The sequence below is a fragment of the Alligator sinensis genome, unplaced genomic scaffold, assembly GCF_000455745.1.
Source record: "Alligator sinensis unplaced genomic scaffold, ASM45574v1 scaffold1295_1, whole genome shotgun sequence".
NCBI classification, from domain to species: Eukaryota; Metazoa; Chordata; order Crocodylia; family Alligatoridae; genus Alligator; species Alligator sinensis.
This window is the reverse complement of record NW_005841880.1, coordinates 1,178,169-1,198,396: the sequence shown is the minus strand read 5'-3', so window position 1 is coordinate 1,198,396 and position 20,228 is coordinate 1,178,169. Positions and strand designations below refer to the sequence as shown.

Genomic DNA, 20,228 nt, shown 5'->3' with positions numbered 1-20,228 from the left:
CCTCCCCGGGCCGGGGCAGGGCAGTGGGGTGGAGGTCCCCTGTGCTGGCCTTGTTGGGGGGCAAGGGGTCAGCTTCGGGTGAGGGGCGGCCCCTCAGCAGCTTGGGGGCTGCCTCATGAGGGGTCATGACCCCCGCCCCTGGCCCCCATTTCGGGGTCGGGGCGCGGTGTGAGCCGGTTCCGTGTCTCCCAGGTCACCAAGCCGTGGAGCCGCGGCGGCGACGCATCATGTGTCAGGCGGCATCGGAGCGGCTGAAGGATGCCCCCGGGAGCTCTCGGTAGGCCCGGGAGGCCTCCAGCATTCGCCGGGAGGGACCGCGACGCGGCGAGGATCGGTCTCGAAAACACCTTCGAGGAAACCTGGTTCCAGCTGCCCAACGGCTGAGGGGCGCCGGCGGGCAAGCAGAAACCAGCCCCGCGGGGGCCATGACCTGCCGGTAATGGAAAGTCACGAAAGAGACTCGTCCGTCTTCTTGTGGGTTTGACGTCTGGGATCCCAGAGGATGACCTAGCACTTAAGCATCAAAACTGGGCCAAATTGAAGGCTCAAGAGTTGACCTGATTGAGCCCGAGTAGCGGGACCGGGTCAAAAGGTGAAATCAGTAAATCCCGAACTGAAAAATTCAGACATTGGAAAAAAAATATATAAAACAGCAAGAAAGAGAGCGCGTTGTTGGGGCCAGACTCTGGATCTTATCGGACCCTATCGAGCTACGAGCAGCTGATGGTTCTTTTTTTTGTTCGTTGGTTTTTGGGTTTTGGTTTGTTTTTTTTTTAATTAATGTTCGTACAATCTTATGGATAATTTTTTTCGAGGAGTCAAAGGGAGTGTCGGGAGCTAAAAAGAACTGGATTAAAATCTTAAGGGCTGAGGCAAGTGGGTTACAGAACTGAATCCAGGATGGATATGCAAGAGCCCCAACAGCTGAGTATGTTTGCAGACAGTGAGCTGATGTCTGTGGGGATGGACACTTTTATCCATCGGATCGACTCCACCGAGGTCATTTACCAGCCGCGGCGCAAAAGGGCCAAGCTTATTGGCAAATACCTGATGGGGGACTTACTCGGAGAAGGGTCTTACGGCAAAGTCAAGGAGATGTTGGACTCTGAAACCCTCTGTAGAAGGGCTGTCAAAATCCTGAAGAAGAAGAAGCTACGCAGGATCCCTAACGGGGAGGCAAATGTTAAAAAGTGAGTATGGGTTCCTGCGGCTAGTTGCAACAGGGTTAAATCCGGTCAGTGTTTTCTGGCTGAGAGTCTGTATTGTTTTATTCAACACCGCATGTAGCCATATGTTTTGAAAGGACTTTACAAGCCACATACATGCAGGAATTGCTTCACCTCTGAAATGCAGCCAATTCTGAGTTGGAGGGTAACTCTCTTAAATACTGCTGAACAGGGGGGGGACAGGAAAAGGAAACCTTTTATTCCCAAGGACATGGGGAGCAAATATATCCACTTCTACAAGCAGCACAATGTTCTGGGCTGTCAGGCATTGCTGCGAAGCAGGGAGAACCCCTCTTCCTGCAATTTCATCCAAGAGGCGCACAGTAAACAGTGTTGTGCTTAGTTGCCCTAACAAGGCAGGGTGAAAGGTTGCCTGCTGCAGAGGGAGAATAAACTTTGCATTGCTGCTGTGTGCATGTGATACTTCATGGGCCTCTGCTGGAAAGTCTTGCGTTCCAGGCACTTATTCCATGGGTGGCAGCGTGAGCCAGTGCGTTGGGAGACTTGGGCTCTATTCCTGGTTGTGCTGTTGACCAGCCTGACCTTGGGAAGTCCCTTAATCTGCCTTGGTCAATTTTTTTTTTTTAGCTGTGAAGTGGAGGTAATGATGCTTCTCTCTTGGGGAAGTGAATTTGTGGTTGAAGAGTGCTTTGAGTGCTAAGTCATGTATTGGTAAACAAGTTCCGCATCCAGATAACTCCCAATTCAAATGCCTTATTGGGATAAACTGGTTCTGTGCTTCAGTCAGAAGTACAGTTTGTTTTTGACATTCCCTTTCCTTGATGTTACATGTGCAGGGGCTCTACAGGCAACTGCATTTGCCACAGCAAGCGGCCACAGCAAGCCATGTGAAATTGGGTTGTTTATCTGATGCCAAGGGGACACTTCTGCTGCCAAAACAAATAGTTTTCTGCAGCTTATCTCGTGGCAGGGGGAAAACTTGGGAGATGTTTCCAAGTCTCCTGTGACGTTTCTGGAGTTGCCTCTTTGCCTGCGGCATGCTGAGTGCAGAGCCCTGACCTCATGGGGTCTTGTTTCTGTTTTTCTGGTTTGGGTTGTTGAGGTCAGCTGGCCAGTGCTTCGCATCCTGTGCTGGGGCCTTCCGTTGGTTAGCTTTTCAAGTTTACCTTCTAACCTTGAGAGTGCAGGATGGACGGGCTTTGCTCCAGTGTTACGACAAAATCACGACAGGGAATCTCGTCTCTCTAGTGCTGGCTCTGATTTTTATAAAAGTAAACTGCTGGTTAATGTGTAATAAAACACTTTTTTTTTCTTCTTCTGGTAGAGGCGCATGTGTCACTTTGTTCCCTTCTCTCTCTTTCTCTGGTTTCCAGTGACACCCAGGGCTTCCCCAAAAAAAGAGAAAGCTGCTTTCCCCTGAATTGTTCCCCTAAAAGCTCCACCCCCTCCCAGTGAAACAGAATTCTTGGAATTAACCTGTCAGCTTTGTGATACAGAAAGCATGAAGTGGTCCTGTGTCCTGAAATAAACTACGTAGAAATATAATCTGTATCCTCTTAATTTTACTGTCCTTAGCCATTCTGTGGATGTGTCTCACCTCATTTAGTTACCACAGCAGTTGAACCAGAAGATATTTAATTTCTGTGATCACTCTGGGTTGCTTATTCAGCAGTACCTATTAGAGTTCTTTGGATCTGTGGCTGTAGTATTTGAAGCAGGCTTTTGCTTTAGCCTTCTAGCAGTGGTCTATTTTAGCACAGGTTCAGAATTAATACCTTTTATCCTTGTCACCTTTGTCTTCCCTTCCTCCATTCACAGGTAACACCAATTTTTTTAGATTGTCACTTTAGAGCACGGTGTCTTAGGTTTCTACGGTGCCTGGTGTAGTAGAGTCTGAACTTAGTTGAAGTAATTAGGCACAAATGCAATATGAAATGGATAAGTTGCTACCAGTTTAAACACAGTGCTTGCATCTGATCTGATAGAGCCTGTAGGTCTTCGTATTTGACTGGGCAATGTGAATAGGGACTGAATAGTAAAAATATATAACTCTCACCCTGTAAGGACCTATTTCTAGGTAGCATTGTCTCTGAACAGTGTTTTAACATACTTCAGTTCCAGTTTTGCAGCCTGGCCAGACTCCGTAAAACATCACTTGGCTGCAGTCAACCTTGCATGGCCTTGCTTAAATGTGAGCTGTTCACGTGCCACAGAAGAGTGGAATATCCCATTCTGGATTGAAATTAGGCTTTTTGCCACAGCCTGACAAAATTCCACTTCCTTGCCCTAGAGTGATTAGCAAGTGAAGTAATACGTAAATATACTGCAATTTGAATTGTAACCTTTGGTACGCTGAGGTTTATTCCTAATTCTGCCTCTAAATTAGCAGGTGATGCTTAGATCTTGTGTTGATGTGGTTGGAATATTCTGCAGAAACTTCATGGCAGAAGTGGGGTGCACAGCAGCTCCTTTAATCTTTTATGTTCCCCCACCCATCCCCCCGCTACCGATTGGTGGAGGGGCCCAGCTTGCTCCTTGCTCCTGATCAGCGGGGAAGCAAAAACTGGTTTTAAATATGGTACTGTTTTGCCTCCCTCTGCTGATTGGCTGAGGAGCCCCACTGCTTGCGTCTGACTGACAGGGAGGCAAAAACCATGCCATGTTTAAAACCCTGGTTTTTACTTCCCTGCCAGGAGGGAGTGGTGGGGCCCCTCTGCCAATTAACAGCAGGGGAGAACATGAAAGATTAAAGGAGCTGCCACATACTCCACTTCCACCATAAATTTGGTAAGTCCCTACCCATAGTGAATATGTGGGGATCCCATTGCTGTTGTGAATTGAAAAGTGTGTCCCCTTTTAGATGTATGCCTCTCTTACTATTTGATTGCCCTGCCTTGAAAGGAATGATGAATAGTTTAGAGATGAATTTAGGGCACAGAACCACTGCAAGTTAGGTCTGCATGGAGTTTACTTTGCTTCCTGAAACATAGTATGGTCTGAACACTTTTCAGTGGCCTGGATGTGTTGTAAACTTGGTCTTGTCCACTGGGAATGAGAACAAGTGACCTCATGGCAAAAGTTGCTCCCAAAGCTGGCATTTAGCAGTCTTCCTATCGGCCTTACCAGAGAGGCCAAGGATAGAATGGGCCACGGACTGAATTTGCTTTCATCCCTAGCAGTTTAGTCCTTTCCAGACAGGGTCAAGACACAATTGCCCGTGTATACGCAATGGTGTAGAAGTACATGGCTCCTTTACCTGCTGCAGGAGTAAGTGTTGATCTCCTTGGCTGTTGGGCCAGCATTTTGTTCATGAAAGTTCACACTTTAAATTCTTTACTATTTCTCATGTAATCCAATTAACTGATCCCAACAAAGAGCTGTGGGTAGGGCACTGATTCTCCCTGTGTCCAAGACAGGTTTTCTAGGATGTCAAAGAGCATCAGAAATAATCCTTAAAAGGCTGATGTCAACAGCAGCTGGAGCATTTGACCCCATAAGCTCAAAAAGCTGGTGACCTGCTAATCCCAAAGTCTAAAATTAACCTGCTTGAGATTTCTCTTGCACTTCTCATAATGAGAGACATGTGGGCCTCATTGAGCTCAGGGTTTTTTTTCCCACTTCATCTCGCATAGCTGCTTTCTCATCTTGGGTTGGGGGTGAAAAATTCCAAATGTCTAGATGATTATTGAGTGTTTACCTGGTGAGGCTCCTGGTTTGTGTCTCTGTCCGTAAGGCAGTCAGCCTCCTGTGCCAGGTGAGATCTGGCTGAGCTTTTACTCTGCTAGCCTACTGAGGAAACCCAATTGTCAGCTGTTGCTCCCTTGCTAATGGTGGCATGGTTAATATGTTTCTCAGCCGATTCACACTAAAAAATGATTTTGTTTTAATCCTGCCTCTCCCTGCAAAGTAGTTTAATATGACCAAGAAATTGTGACTAGAATGTTTCAGCCTTTTGGCCCATAAGATTGAGTTCTTATCTACCTGTTCTGGCTGCCTGGTCTGCTCACAGTAAATAATTTCTAAGAGGACTGGATCTTGGTGAGGATTTGGGGGGTTCAACTCCTACATACAATAACTTTCTTTGAAATAATTGTGGGAAATCTCTTGTCTTCATCCAAGGCAGTGATTTTCAATCAGGGTGCCGCCAGATCCTTTGAAGGGTGAGGCAGGGCTGAGGAGGTAAGCAGATAAGCTTAAGTAGAAAGATGCTGGCTGGGGCTTGTCCCTGCCTCAATGATTCCCCTATCCTCCCTGCCCAGCCTTTCCGCAAGGAGGCAAGCACTGTTATATATACATTAGGTTTTGAAATTGGGTGCCACTCAAATCAAAAAGTTTTTACGGCGCAGCCTTGAGTCCAGAAAAGGTTGAGAAACACTCATCTAATGTTGGAAAAGTGTGGGGGTGGCTTTTTCAACCAGACGCTTTGTGGTTAGCTACTGCCCTAGTTAATAGAAAAAGAGTTTAGCACAGATGCCAAAACAGGTGAAAGAATACTAGGAGCCTACTTGTCTCTCATAGCACAAGTTTAATGAAACGAAATGCTAATAGTCTCTCATTTAATTAAGTCTGTGGGACTCTGCATGTCCCAGGTGTCTTGTGCTGTACTTACCATGCTCAGCACTCACTCCCTGACTTGAATACCTTTGTGAAGGATTGGAATGGACAGACACGTGATCTGACCATTTACTGTTTGCTCTTGCAAATCAAGAGCCTTTAGAACCATATCATGGGCAACCTAGCTGAAGAGGCACTTGACAGTCCTACTGAAGGTCATGCATTGAACAGGTAGGTGTCCATCTAAAGTTGGCTTTTAATTGGCCATCCAGCAGTGAGTCTCGGTGAATCTGGAAAGACTTCTGATTGAGACCTGCTTGCATGTTACTTTCTGTGCCAAGCTGTTTGAAGTCAGGTGTTTGGTCTTCGAGCAAAGTTGTAGGAACTTCAGCATAGCTACAGAAGAGCTCAAGACAGTATCATAGTTCAGCAAGCATAGCACTTGTAGTATCTGGCATTGAATGGAGGAGGGAGGTGCAGTACATATCGGTGCCCGGAGCTAGCAAGTTGAAAAAGAATCCCTCTGTCCCAGTTCTTTAGGCACATGCGACAAAAATGGGAGAGCTTAAGGGGTAGCTGACCCTGCTAGTGAGTTCTGGGTGCTTTAAACTCCCAGGGAGGTAAGAGCTATCAGGGATCTGACTGTTGCATTCAGTAGTGGGAGTGAGAACACTGTGCCTGCATTTCCAGTATTAACCCCTCGGGGCAACAATGTACACAAGGGAAGGTGCGTGTAAATAGCTGTTCATTGTATTTGGTGTGACACTTTGGGGATGGGCGGGGTGAAGAGGGTTCAGTGCTGGCAAGGTGACCATGGAGGATGGGCAGAGAGGAAGCATGCTAAGTGCTGACACATGGGACGATAGTAAATCAGCATCTACTTACCGCTTAACACAACATCCACCTCTCTCAATTTATGTTCACTTTAATAGGGCCTGAACTCTCTTAAACCTGCATGTTAAGAGATTTCCAATTCCAAAGTGGAGCATATGATCAAAACCTCTTCAACCATCACAGTGTTCTTGGGTCATAGATGTGCTCCTGATCTGACTTTGTCCCTCTTGCCATCTCCCCTCCCCTTCATGAATTAGCAGTTGTACTGCAGGCTGTTCTAGGGGCCTAAAAGGCTGACGGCTCTGCTCTTGAGGTCTATGCTTCTTACTAGTCATGGAGTAGACCAGAGGTGGGCAATTATTTTGGGTGGAGGGACTGAGTTTTGGCAAGCCATTGAGGGCTGCTTAACAGGCAGCCCAGGGCAGATTAATATTAAATTTTCTAAATTTTTTAGGGGCTCCACAGGCCAGATAGAATGGCTTGGCGGGCTGCATTTTGCCCACCCCTGGAGTAGATGCTCCTCTGAGCTTCCTGAAGGGTAAGGGTGCCTGTTTCTGCAGGGCTCTGAGCCTCAGCTGTTGCAAGCAGTGGTATTTACTGTTGTCCCCAGCCTGAGCTGTGCGGATACCAAACTATTGTGCTTTCAGTTCTGTCCTTTGCAATGCCCGGGGCGGGCAGCAAAGGGTCAGGTGAGCTGTAGTGAAGAAAAGTCTGAGAGGGCTTGAGGCTAGGAACAGACTTCTTAAGGCTCACTGTCTCTCTTGCATTGATAACAGGGTCTGCAGACAGCAATAGGAGAAGATTGTGAATGTCCAGATCTACAAGGCTTTTGCACACTACCTTTCCTTAGTGGTGATGTTTTCAGTGATGATAAGTAAAAGTGGTTTTCAGCAGATGTACTTGCTTCTGGTTGGAGGGGAAATTCGTTGCATGATATAGCTGATTGTCTTTGTGATTGCCCAGCTAAAAACAGTTTGCAAGACTTAGCTTTCACTTTTTAAATAAAGTGTCATGAAGTGACTGATCCTGCCTTGCTGGTGGTCTGCAGCCTGGCAAATTGCACTGTTCTTTGTCTTAAATCTCCTGCAGTGGGTGTAAGTGTGTCCTTATATTTAATTCAGTGGTGGAAATCTTTACCATGAGACAGCCGTAGCTCTGTGTTATCTTGTGCCTTGCCAGACTGATTCCAATAAACCTCATATCTTTGGAGATGAGGAGTTGAAGTATTTTCCCATACAAACTTAACTTTGCCCCTTCTGGTGATGGCAATAGCCAATAGGAACTTAGTAGTGTAGATACAGCTACATACAACACTAAGTGTAGCTCTACTGAATGACAGAAGGATTAGTTGGAACAGCTTGATAGAATTGTGATATATGTTAGGGGAAGGCTGTACCCTTCTCAGGATTGGGAAAGTCCTCTCTGCCTGACCCCAATATACGATCAAAAGAAAGAGGTGTTTGCATACCTTAAGACACTGGAGTTCAACCTCTTTAGTAAGTGTGCCAAAATTAGCCCTGCACTCTCCTCTGCCACTCTGATTCCCTTCTCCTGCCCAGTCTGCTGCTCTTTGTGCTCCCTGCTTGTTCTGCTGCTTTGCTTTCAGCCCTACCTATTGCTCTGTTTTTCCTGCTCCCTCCTTGATCAGCCACATGCCACACACAGAGGCTGCTTGCCTTAAGAAGCCAATATGCTTCTTTTCAGTACTGCATTGGGTAGGCTGTTCAGTAGCAGGGCTCTGGGATCCTCAGCAGTAAGGTGGCAGGTGTGTGATCTTCACATACAAGTAGTGAAAAGGTAGTGAAAGCTAGCATTGTGTTAAGGGTACTGTTTTCAGTTTTGCTTACTACTAGATGTGGCAAGTATCTGACAACTGAGACTGTTGTGAGTCCAGGTACAACCGCAGTTTGACTCCCTGACATCTGTGCAAGACAAAAGATTGATAGACTCTGTCAATCTGTTAACCTCAGGAATGATCATTTTATGCATCTGTGGCAGTCCACATCTTTAAAGTAATTTCTTTCTCTACCGATGGTGGGGGGGAAATAGTAGTGGGCATACCCACAAGGCATTGGGGTTTTGAGGCACCCAAAATTTGCCTTTCTCTGGAGGTTGGAACATTGTGGTATCTTATAGGAGCTACCCTGCCATGACTAGCCCCACCACATTACTACCAAGTCCTGCAGTCGGATGCAGTTTACAGTCATGCCCAAGACCGGAAGTAGCGAGGAACAAGTATAAAGAAAACAGTGAGATAAATTGGGACTAGCTTAGAAATTTTAGCTTTGGTTTCTTTAATTGTTCTTCATGTAATGCTGATAAATATGGACATGCTACTTGCAGCTGCTTTCTCTCTTCCTAACCTCATTCAGTAGGTTTGCCAAAATTTTATATTTTTCTTTGAATTCTCTAAGAAATACTTCCTGTATGCTTGTATCCAGACCCTTCTGCTTTAGCATGTGTCTAGGTAGTTGATGCATTTTCCTTTCTCTCTTCTTAGAGAATAGTTTTACAAGAGTATTCCTAGAGTGATTCAATCTTTATTCTGTTAGGACCAGGCCAAGTTATTTTTATGAAGGCTGATCCAAAATGTGTCAAAATTAAGGGACATCTTTTAATTATTTCAGTAGCTTTTTTTTCTTTTTTAACCAGGCTCTTAAAGTCTAAAGTATGGTTGCAGGCCTGTTCAATATATATAGAGATGTATACGTATTCATTGTAAGTATGTGTATGGTACACGCACACTCACTATGAATGAATTTGTGTGTTAGCAGAGGTCTTAATTTCAAAGAGAATAGAGAAATAAAACTTCAAAGAGGAGAGAGGATAAAAAGGTCTTATCAATTTAACACCAGCATCTCTATCCTGTACTCAAATACCTTTATATTAATATTAAATACATTTGGGAGGAAAAATAAATACTTTGGGATAAAGTTAGACAAGCTTTCAAATGCAAGACATTCTTTCTCAGATCCTCAACTGTATCCCAGCTGCATAGATGGTCCAATAAAAGATGCCACCCTACGAAATCCTTGCCTCTTGCGTAATTTCTGGACCATCATGGCTACAACATCACTTTTACACTACATGAACTTGTTGCATATTCTGAAGAGAGAGATGCAGGTCTTTAGGCTGGTTCCTTAAGGAAATGAACAAAAACTTCTTGTGCCTGTGCAGGCAGCAAGACTCTTTTTGGTATTGTGGTTAAAACCTCATATTAGTTGTGAATAAACTTCTACTGTTTATTTTGTTGGGGGAAATGAACAGAGTCAGTTTGAACCTAAGCAAATACTGCTTTGGTTATACAGGGTCATACTATCCATGCAGATAAATCCCACGCGTCGTAGTGCAATATTGTGGGAAATGAGTGAATGAAGCATACCTTCCTATCAGTAGAGTAACCCCATAGAAGAAAATCCTGGCAGGCTTAAACCTGTCAAACTAATGGAAGGACCTGTAGACCAGATACTGGGAATGTTTGCTGCGCTACTGCTTTCTACTAGGCTTGCCAGGAAGTTTTAAGTTTCAGCTTGATAAGCTAATGTTGAGCAGCCTCCCACCTCTTCAAGGGAGGAGAGAGAGGGCTGAAAGCTGTTCTCGAGGGCAGTGTCTCCAGTGTAGTTGGGTGATGTACTGTTGCAGCTTCCTCTTTGGGCTGACCCTGGTCATGTGGAAACCGGTGGATTTACATAGTGTGTGGCTGACCTGCTAGGTGGGGTAGGCCATCATGCTGAGATACCACAGGCTTTGGGTACACCACACTCTTTGCCTATCCAGTAATAGGTCTATTATAAGGTCTTGCCCCATTATCTTTAAAACCATGGATTGTTTAGGGCGTAGTTATTTGACAAACTGTTATTTCAGAGCTGCAGCGTGAAACTCTCTAAGAGCTCGTATCCTCAGCGTAGGAAACATTCAACCCAGATCTAATTCTTCAGAAAGTCTTGTTTATACTGGGAAAAGGTATCCTGATGTTTAGAGCATGTCAAGCATGGCTTTGTTATTAGCATGAGCAAAGATGCATGATTTTTAAAGAAAAAAAACATTGGTGGTTGGTTGTAGTTTGCTAATGGGGGTCTCTTAGGATCCTAGGCTTAAAGGTGCATCCTGTTCACTAGCACAGTCGGGGGGTGAGGGGGTGGAATTTGGCCCTTTCCAAGTGCCCTTGATCTACCTCTCTTCCCTCCCAGCTCCCCTAAAAAAAATGTGTAGTACATGGAGCAGGTTGCTAACTACATTAGAAGGTTTCTCACTGTTCAGTTATTTGTTGTAGCTGGAAGCAGGATTCCCAACCAGTGGGGTTGGTGCTCCTCTCCATCTGGGCTATAGCAATGGGTCTAATGGGAGACAACAAAAACCTTCTCTTTAGAGGAGTGTCTTTCCCTTCCTCTGTGTGTTTCTGCTAACTAGTGGTTTTTGGCATAAGCCCAACTTCTTGCAGCCTGCCTTGTCATGGTGACAGTAAGCAGAGGTAGTATAGACATTTATACACACAGTATACTTGAACACTGAAAACATTTCACAACTTTAGGAACCTGGTTCAGATAAGCTAGATCGGGAAAGCAGTTAAGGATAAAACAATGTGATGCAAATCATGGTGCCCAGAGAATGGGAATAAATAAAATAGGTACAGAGAGATCTCTGTTTGTGTTCTGGAGGTGGTCTAACTCCAGTGATGCATGCAAGTAGAAAACAAGAGTGTAGTACTTTGAAAACCAGATGGCACTTGTGGCATGCAAAAGTAAAAACTTCTCCTGCTTTTATTAGCTTAGGTCAGGATTAACTTGCTATCTTGTAGTTGGGAAATCTGCCCTCTTCAGACGATGGGGATTCCAGCCTCTGCTTAAAATATGTAGCCCATTTAAGTTGTATGTTAATGTATTTTTAATGGTGGCAAGTAAAGGAGATAGAGGCAGAACAAAGGAAAGGGACTAAAAGCATTAGGGAAATAAAATGGAGAGACAGGCTTGTCCTGTCTCTTCAGGTCTGTAGGAGTTCCAGCTGCAGGAGTCTTGCAGTTCTCTCCATCATTGTCTCTGTAAACTACACAAGCAGTGATAGAGTAGACTAGGATGTCTGATCCACATTATTATTACTTTGAAATGAAGCTGTTTCCTGTCCTGTCAGCAGGTGCCTGAATTTATGGCCCTTTCTGCTGTGAAGTTTGAAAACAAGAGGCGGTACTGGAGGTGACCAGTCTGGCCATGACCTTTTCCTTACTTCTCATAGCAATATTTTTGTTTCAAAATTTAAAAATAATCCTTCCTCTGGGACATGGGCTGATTGGCTTTTGCCCCAGAGGTGGCTGCGTTTCAGTGGGATTGTATATTTGCAGTTTGCAGAGTGCTTTGGGACATAAAGCACTCTGGAAGTTTAAAATAATTATTAACCTGATGGAGGCAGAAGGATACTTGTGCTCTGAAATGCTGTTACAAGGGACAGAGGTGCACCAGTTAGGTATCTAAGTGCCTTTCTAATTTAGGTAGCTTCCTTTTATGTTTCCAGCCAGCTGTCTTTTATTTAAAAGTGCCTGGGTGTTTGTCCCTTCTTCCCCTTTGTTCTAAGCACTCAACTGGTTTCCCATCCTTATACAGGAACTTGTTAGACCTAAGATAATGCTGACTGCAGTTTCCGTGCTAATTTAATCCATTTCAGCCTTTTGGTCATGCCTCTAATTAGAGCCTGCTGCATCACTTTCAAATCCATTCACCATGTAAACTTAAACACTCTTCTGAGTTTTGCTTTATCTGGGAGTTTCTCTCTTTCATGCACCTCTTTTTTTTCCTCCTTTAACCTGCAGTGGCAGAGGGTGGAAGGCCTAGCTGGAATCTGTCTAATTTTCTTTCAAATCAAGGGCAGCAACTTCAGTTCTGAGAAGAAACTCTGTTTAAAAGAGCTGCTCTGATTCTTGTGCTTCTCTGGAAGGCACATTTACTAGTTTGCCTTAATTAAAGATGACACATTAGCAGGCCTTACATGGTTCATTTGTATTGTTATGAGTAGCTGGCTAATTGCGAATGAGAGAAGAGTGACTTCCTGCGCTCTCTTTTGGCCTGTGTGCTTGGATTTAGGTCTACAGTTCTAGTGGAGAAGATTTTTATATAACTTGTCCACAGTATCAAGCTCATCATTAGTTTTCTGTGGCCTTTGAATGCCTTCTATCAAAAGATCTCTGCTTGCCAACATCTGACCACCCCATTCTTCTAGCAGCTTATCTTTTAATAGAGGATTTTATGGGGTCCATAGAAATGTTGTAGTGCATTTTGCATGCAAGTTGTTAATAAACAACAGTTGGGGATCACTTGAGACAAAGCTGGGTGTTCCTATGAGAGCTAATGCTGGTATGGTGTAGTAACCAGTAGGAAGTAAAAAAAAAAAAAAAAAATAGTAATGGTGAAGCAATTTGAAGCTTTCCTACTTATTAGGTTCTCGTAAACACTGAGAAGAAATGGCTTGTCTGTACTATGGAACTTGTGCTGCTATAACTATCCATGGATATGGGGCCAGTGCCCAACTGAAGAGTCTGCAGATGCTGACAGGAGATTTTCCTCTGGTATAATCAGGCCATCTCCCTGAATGACAGCAGTTAATCTGACAAGCCCTCTTCTTTTGGCATGGCTATCTCCACATTTGTTCCCCCCCCCCCCTAAAATATCTGTGTTAGCTAGAAGTGTGATCATGTCCCACCTCTAGCCAGCAAGGTATGCTGACAAAACTTCGTAGTACAGATCTGACCACAGAACAGAGGGGTCTTTGGGTGGGTGGGATGGGGGGATTCCTAGTGAAGGCTAGGCCCGAGTATGTTTGAATGGGGATCAGAACTCAGGTCTTCTGACTTTCAGTTCTGTCTCTGATATTGGATGCCAGCAGAATCTTTCTTTTGTGACCATTATGATTTAGTCCCTCTGCCTCCTTCAGGAACCTGATTACCTTTTGCTTACAATAAGTTGGAAGGGTCAGGTAGAACTAGGTGACTGATTTTTAATCTTGGGAATGTAACAGCATCAAAGGAGACTAAACGTCTGTTTAATCTGTTTTTTCCTTATTAGTAATCAACTCCTGTCCTTGAGTAGAGGAAGAAGCAGTAATAGTTGAGAGGGCAACTAAACTGTTATAGTTCTTGCAACAAAAACGCAGATAGAAATCTCCCATGCACCAGCCCAGTCAAACTGTACCTCGGTATCTCTCTTGTAACTACCATGTACTTGCTCTTCTAGGTGAAGGAAGCAGAGAGTCTGTGAACAGTTAGTTCCTGCTCTGAAGTCTACACATACTTGTGTGGGATGTTTGGGAGTCTGGAGTTTGACTTTATTGGTAAATCAAATAACAGAAGCCTCTCAAAGTTTTTTCTCCAGCATGGCTGTTCCTGGCACTTCCAGCATGATGTGGCCTGCCTCTCTGCCCAAGGGATCGTGCCCATGTCTCATGTCCTGATGGCGGTAACAGGTGGCTTCAGGCAACAGACCTTGCTAAGCAGCTTTAAGGAAAGTTCTAATTCCTGCACTTGGCAATCAAAGCAAAGACCTCAGGGGTAAAAACACAATGCAGGCAATCATATATTTGCACCTGCACCCAGACAGTCTCATTCTGTCCTGCCAAGGCCTGGATGCTTTCACTGGTTTGTTTTCTGTGCTGACTTCTTAAAATTTAAAAACACCACTATTAGGTCTTTATAAAAGCAGGGTCTATAATTTCCTGTTGGAAGAAAACAAGATATAATTTCAATAGAATTGTTTCTATTGCAGTGCTATCTAGAGGCTCCAACCAAGATCAAGGCCCCATTACGCTGGGTACTGTGCATAAATAGCCATGGGTAACCAACAATGCTTGTTACTCATCATTAACTTCTAACTGAGGGAGTTCATGTAGGGGATAAAATAACTGCTGGCTGCTGGGGTTCTCATTTGTTGTCCTATGTTCTCACTAATGCATCATTAGCAATGAAAGCAAATGAACTGTGGCTTGCTGGGTTTGTACTCTGATTACTTTTTCACCCTGAAGGGCATTCAGGACAAACCTCCTCCATTGTTGCGCAGTTAGTTCTCAAGGCAGCAGCACAGCCCCAAAGACCTGCTCCTTTGCTGTGCTTTTTGGGTGGGGTGACAAGCCACTCCTGTGCTCCTTCAGGGTATTGTACAATTGACATGTCAAAGCTGAGCAGAGAAACTTGCCCACAACCTGTAGAATCATTTAGGCAAGGATTCTCTTAACTCTATGCTGCCCTAGTCCCGTGGATCAGCAGCAGCCACTGGAAGCAGAGTTTAAGGCTGTGCAATTACCAGCATTATCGTATCAAAGAATAATGGGATTTCTTTTTTCCACAATGACTCTTGAGCAGTCTCCAGGTAGCTGGAATGTAAAGAATGTGACAGGCTTTGACATTGTGTATTGCCTCTCTGCACACTCATGCCATTGGAGCATCTTATTCTTCACAATGCTTACATATTTTCATGAAAGAGAATTTAACTGCAGCAATGGGAGGGAGGTCTGCTAAGCACTGATTTAACCCCTCATAGGAAAATACTTCTGCCTTTTCTTAACACCTACAACGTAAGAGCTGCAAATACTCTACACGTGTTGAGTCAAGTTCTTGGGGGATTTTTAGGATTGCTTTGGTCATTAGCATTGAATTGCATATCTGGATAGGTATTAAGGAAGCTTTGAGTTTTCAGGCAGTTCAGTTGCAGTCCAGTGCTGTTCCTTTTTTTTTTTTCCTTAGTTTGACTTCAACTTATACGATGGGGAACTCCCTACTTGAGAGCACGGAGGCGGAAAGGGATCTTGGTGTCATTATTGACTCCAAGATGAACATGGGCCGACAATGTGAGGTCATGGTTGGCAGGGCTAACCGGACCTTGTCGTGCATCCACAGGTGCATCTCGAGTAGAGCCAGGGAGGTGATCCTCCCCCTCTATGCGACGCTGGTCAGGCCGCAGCTGGAGTATTGTGTCCAGTTCTGTGCGCCCCATTTCAGGAGGGATGTGGACAACATGGAGAGGGTCCAGAGGAGGGCCACCCGCATGATCCGGGGACAACAGGGCAGACCCTACAGTGAGAGACTGCGGGACCTGAACCTATTCAGCCTCCACAAGAGAAGGCTGAGGGGGGACCTGGTGACCGTCTATAAACTCACTAGGGGGAACCAGAAGGGTTTGGGGGAGACGCTGTTTCCCCTAGCCCCCGCTGGCATAACAAGGAGTAATGGGCACAAGTTGATGGAGAGGAGGTACAGATTGGACATCCGAAAAAACTACTTCACAGTTAGGGCGGCTAGGAGCTGGAACCAACTTCCAAGGGAGGTGGTGCTGGCCCCTACCCTGGGGATCTTTAAGAAGAGGCTGGATACCTACCTGGCTGGACTCATTTGAGTCCCGTTTTTTGTTTAGGGTTCTTTTGTTGTTCTCCTGCCCTGGCGGGGGGGCGGGCTAGAAGATCTATTAGGTCCCTTCCGACCCTAAAACTATGAAACTTCTAATCTTAATTTGACATCAGTCTTGATAAATTGGCTACTTTGGGTCTGGTAAGACTGGTTAAAGTTGGTTATGGGACCCTGATTTTCTATAAATGCCAGTTGCATTTTGCCCAAGTATAAAGAATTGAGGCAATAAACCTGGTAAATTAACGGGTGCTGTAGAAAATGTAGGTTGGCAATAAGCTCTCACAGTAAGACTGTAGCATTGTTTTGCAGTTTAACCAGTCAGGTCACACTGGAGACTTGCTGTGGGGGAAAAAGTAGCATGTGGGTATGGAAACCTGTTTGCTGTCAGTTCTTGGAACGGTCTGTTTTGTCAGATGCTGAGACCAGGAAGTGGGGAGCAAGATGGAAAAAACCCTACAATAATACATTCTGCCAGGGAGAGAAACTATGTGGATCCAAGACAAAGTCTTATTGCTACCTGGTTTTAAATGTACCTCGGCAATAGCTTTTTGCTTCAAGCCTGAGGATAAGCTTCTGAACGATAGCTAAGGGATGGATGTCTAATTCTGGATTCAGATTTAAATGGAAGAGCCTAGGTAGAGCTAGCTTGTTTAATAAAAGGAGACGCTTTTGTTCAGACCCGTCTCTCTCATGGGTTTTCTGAAAGGATTTCAAAGCACTGTAAAAATGAGGAAACATAAGAAATTGTACCTTCTCTAATGGTGTGCAGCTTCCATGGAGGCTGAGCACATCAATGGTTTAACAGAGCACAGTAGCAAAGAGCAACCATTTAGGACAGGAGGTAACAAATGTTTGCAACACCATGGGGATTATGAGTAGGATGCATTGATCAAGGTAGAGTCTTGGCTAATATGCAGAGGCTAACACTTGTTTCTGTCTCATGAAAAGAACTGTATGACAAGCAAGTAGTACAAACAATGATAAATAACCTCTTCCAAATGCTTTTCTTAAGGACATATAGACCTGGTTCCGGCAAACACCTCCACCCAGGCAGACCCTGTGCCAGTTGTAGGTCAGGTGACAAGCAATCTTTTTGTCTCATCCAAAAGATAGTGGGGTTGTGGCTGTGAAGAGCTTCAGATTATGAAACCTGTTACTCAGACTCTCAAATATAAGTTTAGCAGCTGACCTTTGCACCCCGGAGTGTGCCAGTTTCAGTCTGGATTCCTAATTGGCATGATGCCCCTTCCCCACTCCCTGCTTCCTGAGCGCTACCTGGGGGTATGGCTTCAGCAGGAGAGAGTTGAAAACTGTTAGGCACCTTCTGCAAGCCCTTATTCCAGCGGTTCTCAATCTGTGGTATGGGTACCACCAGGCCAGCGGTAGACAGACAGCCTGTTAGTGGTACATGTTAACAGATTTATTATAATTACTTTATGACAAAAATTTGCTGGTAGTACTTAAGGTTGTATCATTTTAAATTGGCAGTGTGCAATCTGTCAGAGTTTGGGAACTGCTGCCTTATGCTGATTCTTGATCCCTCCCATCCATATGTCAGTCCAATTTTTGCTTGGCATCCTTCATCTGATGGAATCAAAACCAAGTGACGTAGCTCTAGGCCACTTCAACAAGAGTTGATGGGCACTACATTAGTGGGGTGGGGTGGGGTGAAAAAGATGGCTGTTCCATTGAGGGTGGGAAATCTCAGTTAAAATGGTTTTAATTGTTTGGTGAGCTGTCATATATGTTTAATGACTCCACCCAACTTCCCTTGCAGCAAGTGAAACTAGGTGTCCAAACTGTCTTGTCCTGCCAATTTTCAACCTTGGGTTGTCTTGCTTTAGATTCTTAGTATTGACTGCAGACTTGGAAAGATGGTGTAGACTATCTTGAAAAAATAAATAAAATTAAATTTAAAAAAACCCTGTTTTGTGAGCTTCTACCCCCCACTTGAGGGCATTGTCTCTGTGATTTAGCCAAAGCTTTTCAAGTAGCTTAATGCAGTCGGCGGAGGGGAAGGGAAGTGTCATCTTTGCGTCAGTTCCAATTTTGTTGCAGATTCAATTTCCCTGTTAGGGTTTGTGGTGTATCTCGGGCCTTTGTGTGTGTCCGTCAGAAATGTTTGGCAGCACATTGCAGCAGGATTTCCAAAACTGGAAAAGCTCATTTTCATTTAGGAAAGAAACTTATAATATGTTTAGTTTTTTTATTTGCTTTGGGTAAGTCTTCCTAAATGCACATCACAAACTAGCTGCCCAGGCTGTCAATTCTTTTGTTGGAGATGGAGTTTGTTTAGGTCACTGGTGGCTTCGCTGACTCCACACACAGTTTCTTGACGATAAATTTTTACCATCTCTGTAGGACAGTTCATGTTCAATTGGTAGCTCCCCTGGATTGTGCATGATTGGAGTGAAATCTGCCTATTTAAAAAATGGACCAGGGAAATCTGGACTGTGGATGTGCCGTACAAAGAGAAGTCCCTGTGTACAGGGCCGCATTGAACTAAAGTGGCATTTCAGTCCTCTTGCGCAGTCTCTCTGAAAGTGGCAATGGCTGCAAACTGTTCTGACTGCAGGTTGGATATTGTTCTCCTAGCAAATTGCCACTGGGACCCTAAGCTAGTTTGGAGTATCCTTCCCAGAGTCTCTGGAGTCCACTGAAAGTGCAGGAAAGGCATGATCGTGGCTGCTTCCACTTCCCGCAGGATTGAGGTCTTGTTAAAACAGCCTTCCCTAAATTGCACATTTTCTTAAGTCTTTTCTATGTGCAGTTTTTCAGCACAGATCCATTTGGTAAACTACAGTTACCCAGTGGAGTACTAGGAGCATGAGTGAAGAGCTCTCCTTACCGGAGAGGGACATGCTGTGTGAGACCTGAGAATGTAAACTGGAGTGACTTTCTAGTCACCATGGATTAAGAATGAATGCTGTTTGCAGCTAGAACACAGGCCAGCTTCTAGGCTTTAAAGGCCTTGTTGTTTCCCTTAGTTTCTGTGCCTTATAGTTAATCATTCTGCTCTAGATCCCCTGGGGCAGCCCGGGTGGTCCCTGTTTGATGGGGCAAGGGAGGTGGTCCTGCTGCCGAGCCTGGCTGCTGACTGTATCTGTCTCCCACTCCTAAGAAGACTCTTGCTCTCCTCTGCAGATAGCAGCATTCAGAAGTACTCAACTTCTGGCCAGTAAGCAGCTGATGTCCTCGAACACTGCTGGCATGCTGCCTCTCATAAGAACATTGCCTCTCTTATAACCTCCCAGCATAAATGAGAGAAACCAGTGACTTGCAGATGGATTGGCCTTAACCGTGATGCAGATGATGTATGCCCAGTACACGCTTACAAGAGTCCAGTTGCATGAATTATATTTTAACTCGGTGAAAACATTTTGTTTGAAAACTTCTTTTAATAGAGGCTAAAGTTTTTTTACTTCTTCCCTAACCCCATAGAAACAAGCACTTAAATTCTGTCACAATCCAACTCTTTGCTCTGTATCCCTCCCGCTGTCTACATCAAGAAATCATAAATTTATGCTTTGTAACATTTTTTTTGATTTGGCTGTTCCCATAGTCAGTGTTGTGGCTCATCAGGGGAGTTGTGAGCCCAAAAGACATTCACTGAACCAGCATGCATGCAGTCATGAGCCAACCCAGAGCTGGGTTGTGTGCACCTTGAAGTGTAGATGCAGCCCAAAAAGATCAGAGACTGTTGCTTTCTACTGAAAACAGACTAGTTATATTCACCAGTCACTTGTCATTTCAGACCTTTGTGTTTGATCCATGGTTGTCAGGCTTAAAACATGGTAGGACAATATTTGAACTTAAACAGGGTTTATTTAAAAACTAAAAATTCATAGCAAGTCAGCTAAGATTTTGTAGACTGTTGTCTTTGCAACTTGGGACCTAAATGCCAGTATCTTGTTGAAAGGTATATTTTTGCAGATCATTCTAAAAACCTTGTGAATGTTTGAGAATAATTTGCAAAAAAAAAAAAAAAAGCATCAGTAGAGGGCACTACAGAGCTGCCTAGATCATTGGCCATTGCATAAGAGGAATTTGAATTGTTGTTGAGCATGATTCACCTGTACCTAATTTTGGCATCTGCGTTTTTAGTCCCTCTGTAGTAAGAGCTAATGGATAGGGTTCCAGGCCAACAGAGACCTCTGCAAATGGCCAAGTACTGAACGTCTCTCGCTGTGCTTCTGCACTGATGCAGTGATTCACCACGCTTTTGGCAGTCTCTCCTAGATATTATCCGTTTCCCTCTTATGGTGATGGATGTA

The 20,228-nt window shown here is 44.5% G+C and overlaps 1 protein-coding gene across 3 annotated transcripts in view; it reads left to right on the top strand.

Moving 5' to 3' along the window:
* Positions 1 to 10: 10 nt before the first annotated feature.
* Positions 11 to 20,228, top strand: part of STK11 (serine/threonine kinase 11) — a 64,352-nt gene continuing 44,134 nt past the window's right edge. The window contains exon 1 of one of the 3 annotated variants that reach the window (XM_006017443.3): positions 11 to 1,190. In XM_006017443.3, the coding sequence (XP_006017505.1) occupies positions 901 to 1,190 (290 nt within the window). In that variant the 5' untranslated portion in view covers positions 11 to 900. The remainder of the gene's footprint in view (positions 1,191 to 20,228) is intronic. The other 2 variants (XM_025196415.1, XM_006017442.3) reach the window with 2 other exon arrangements.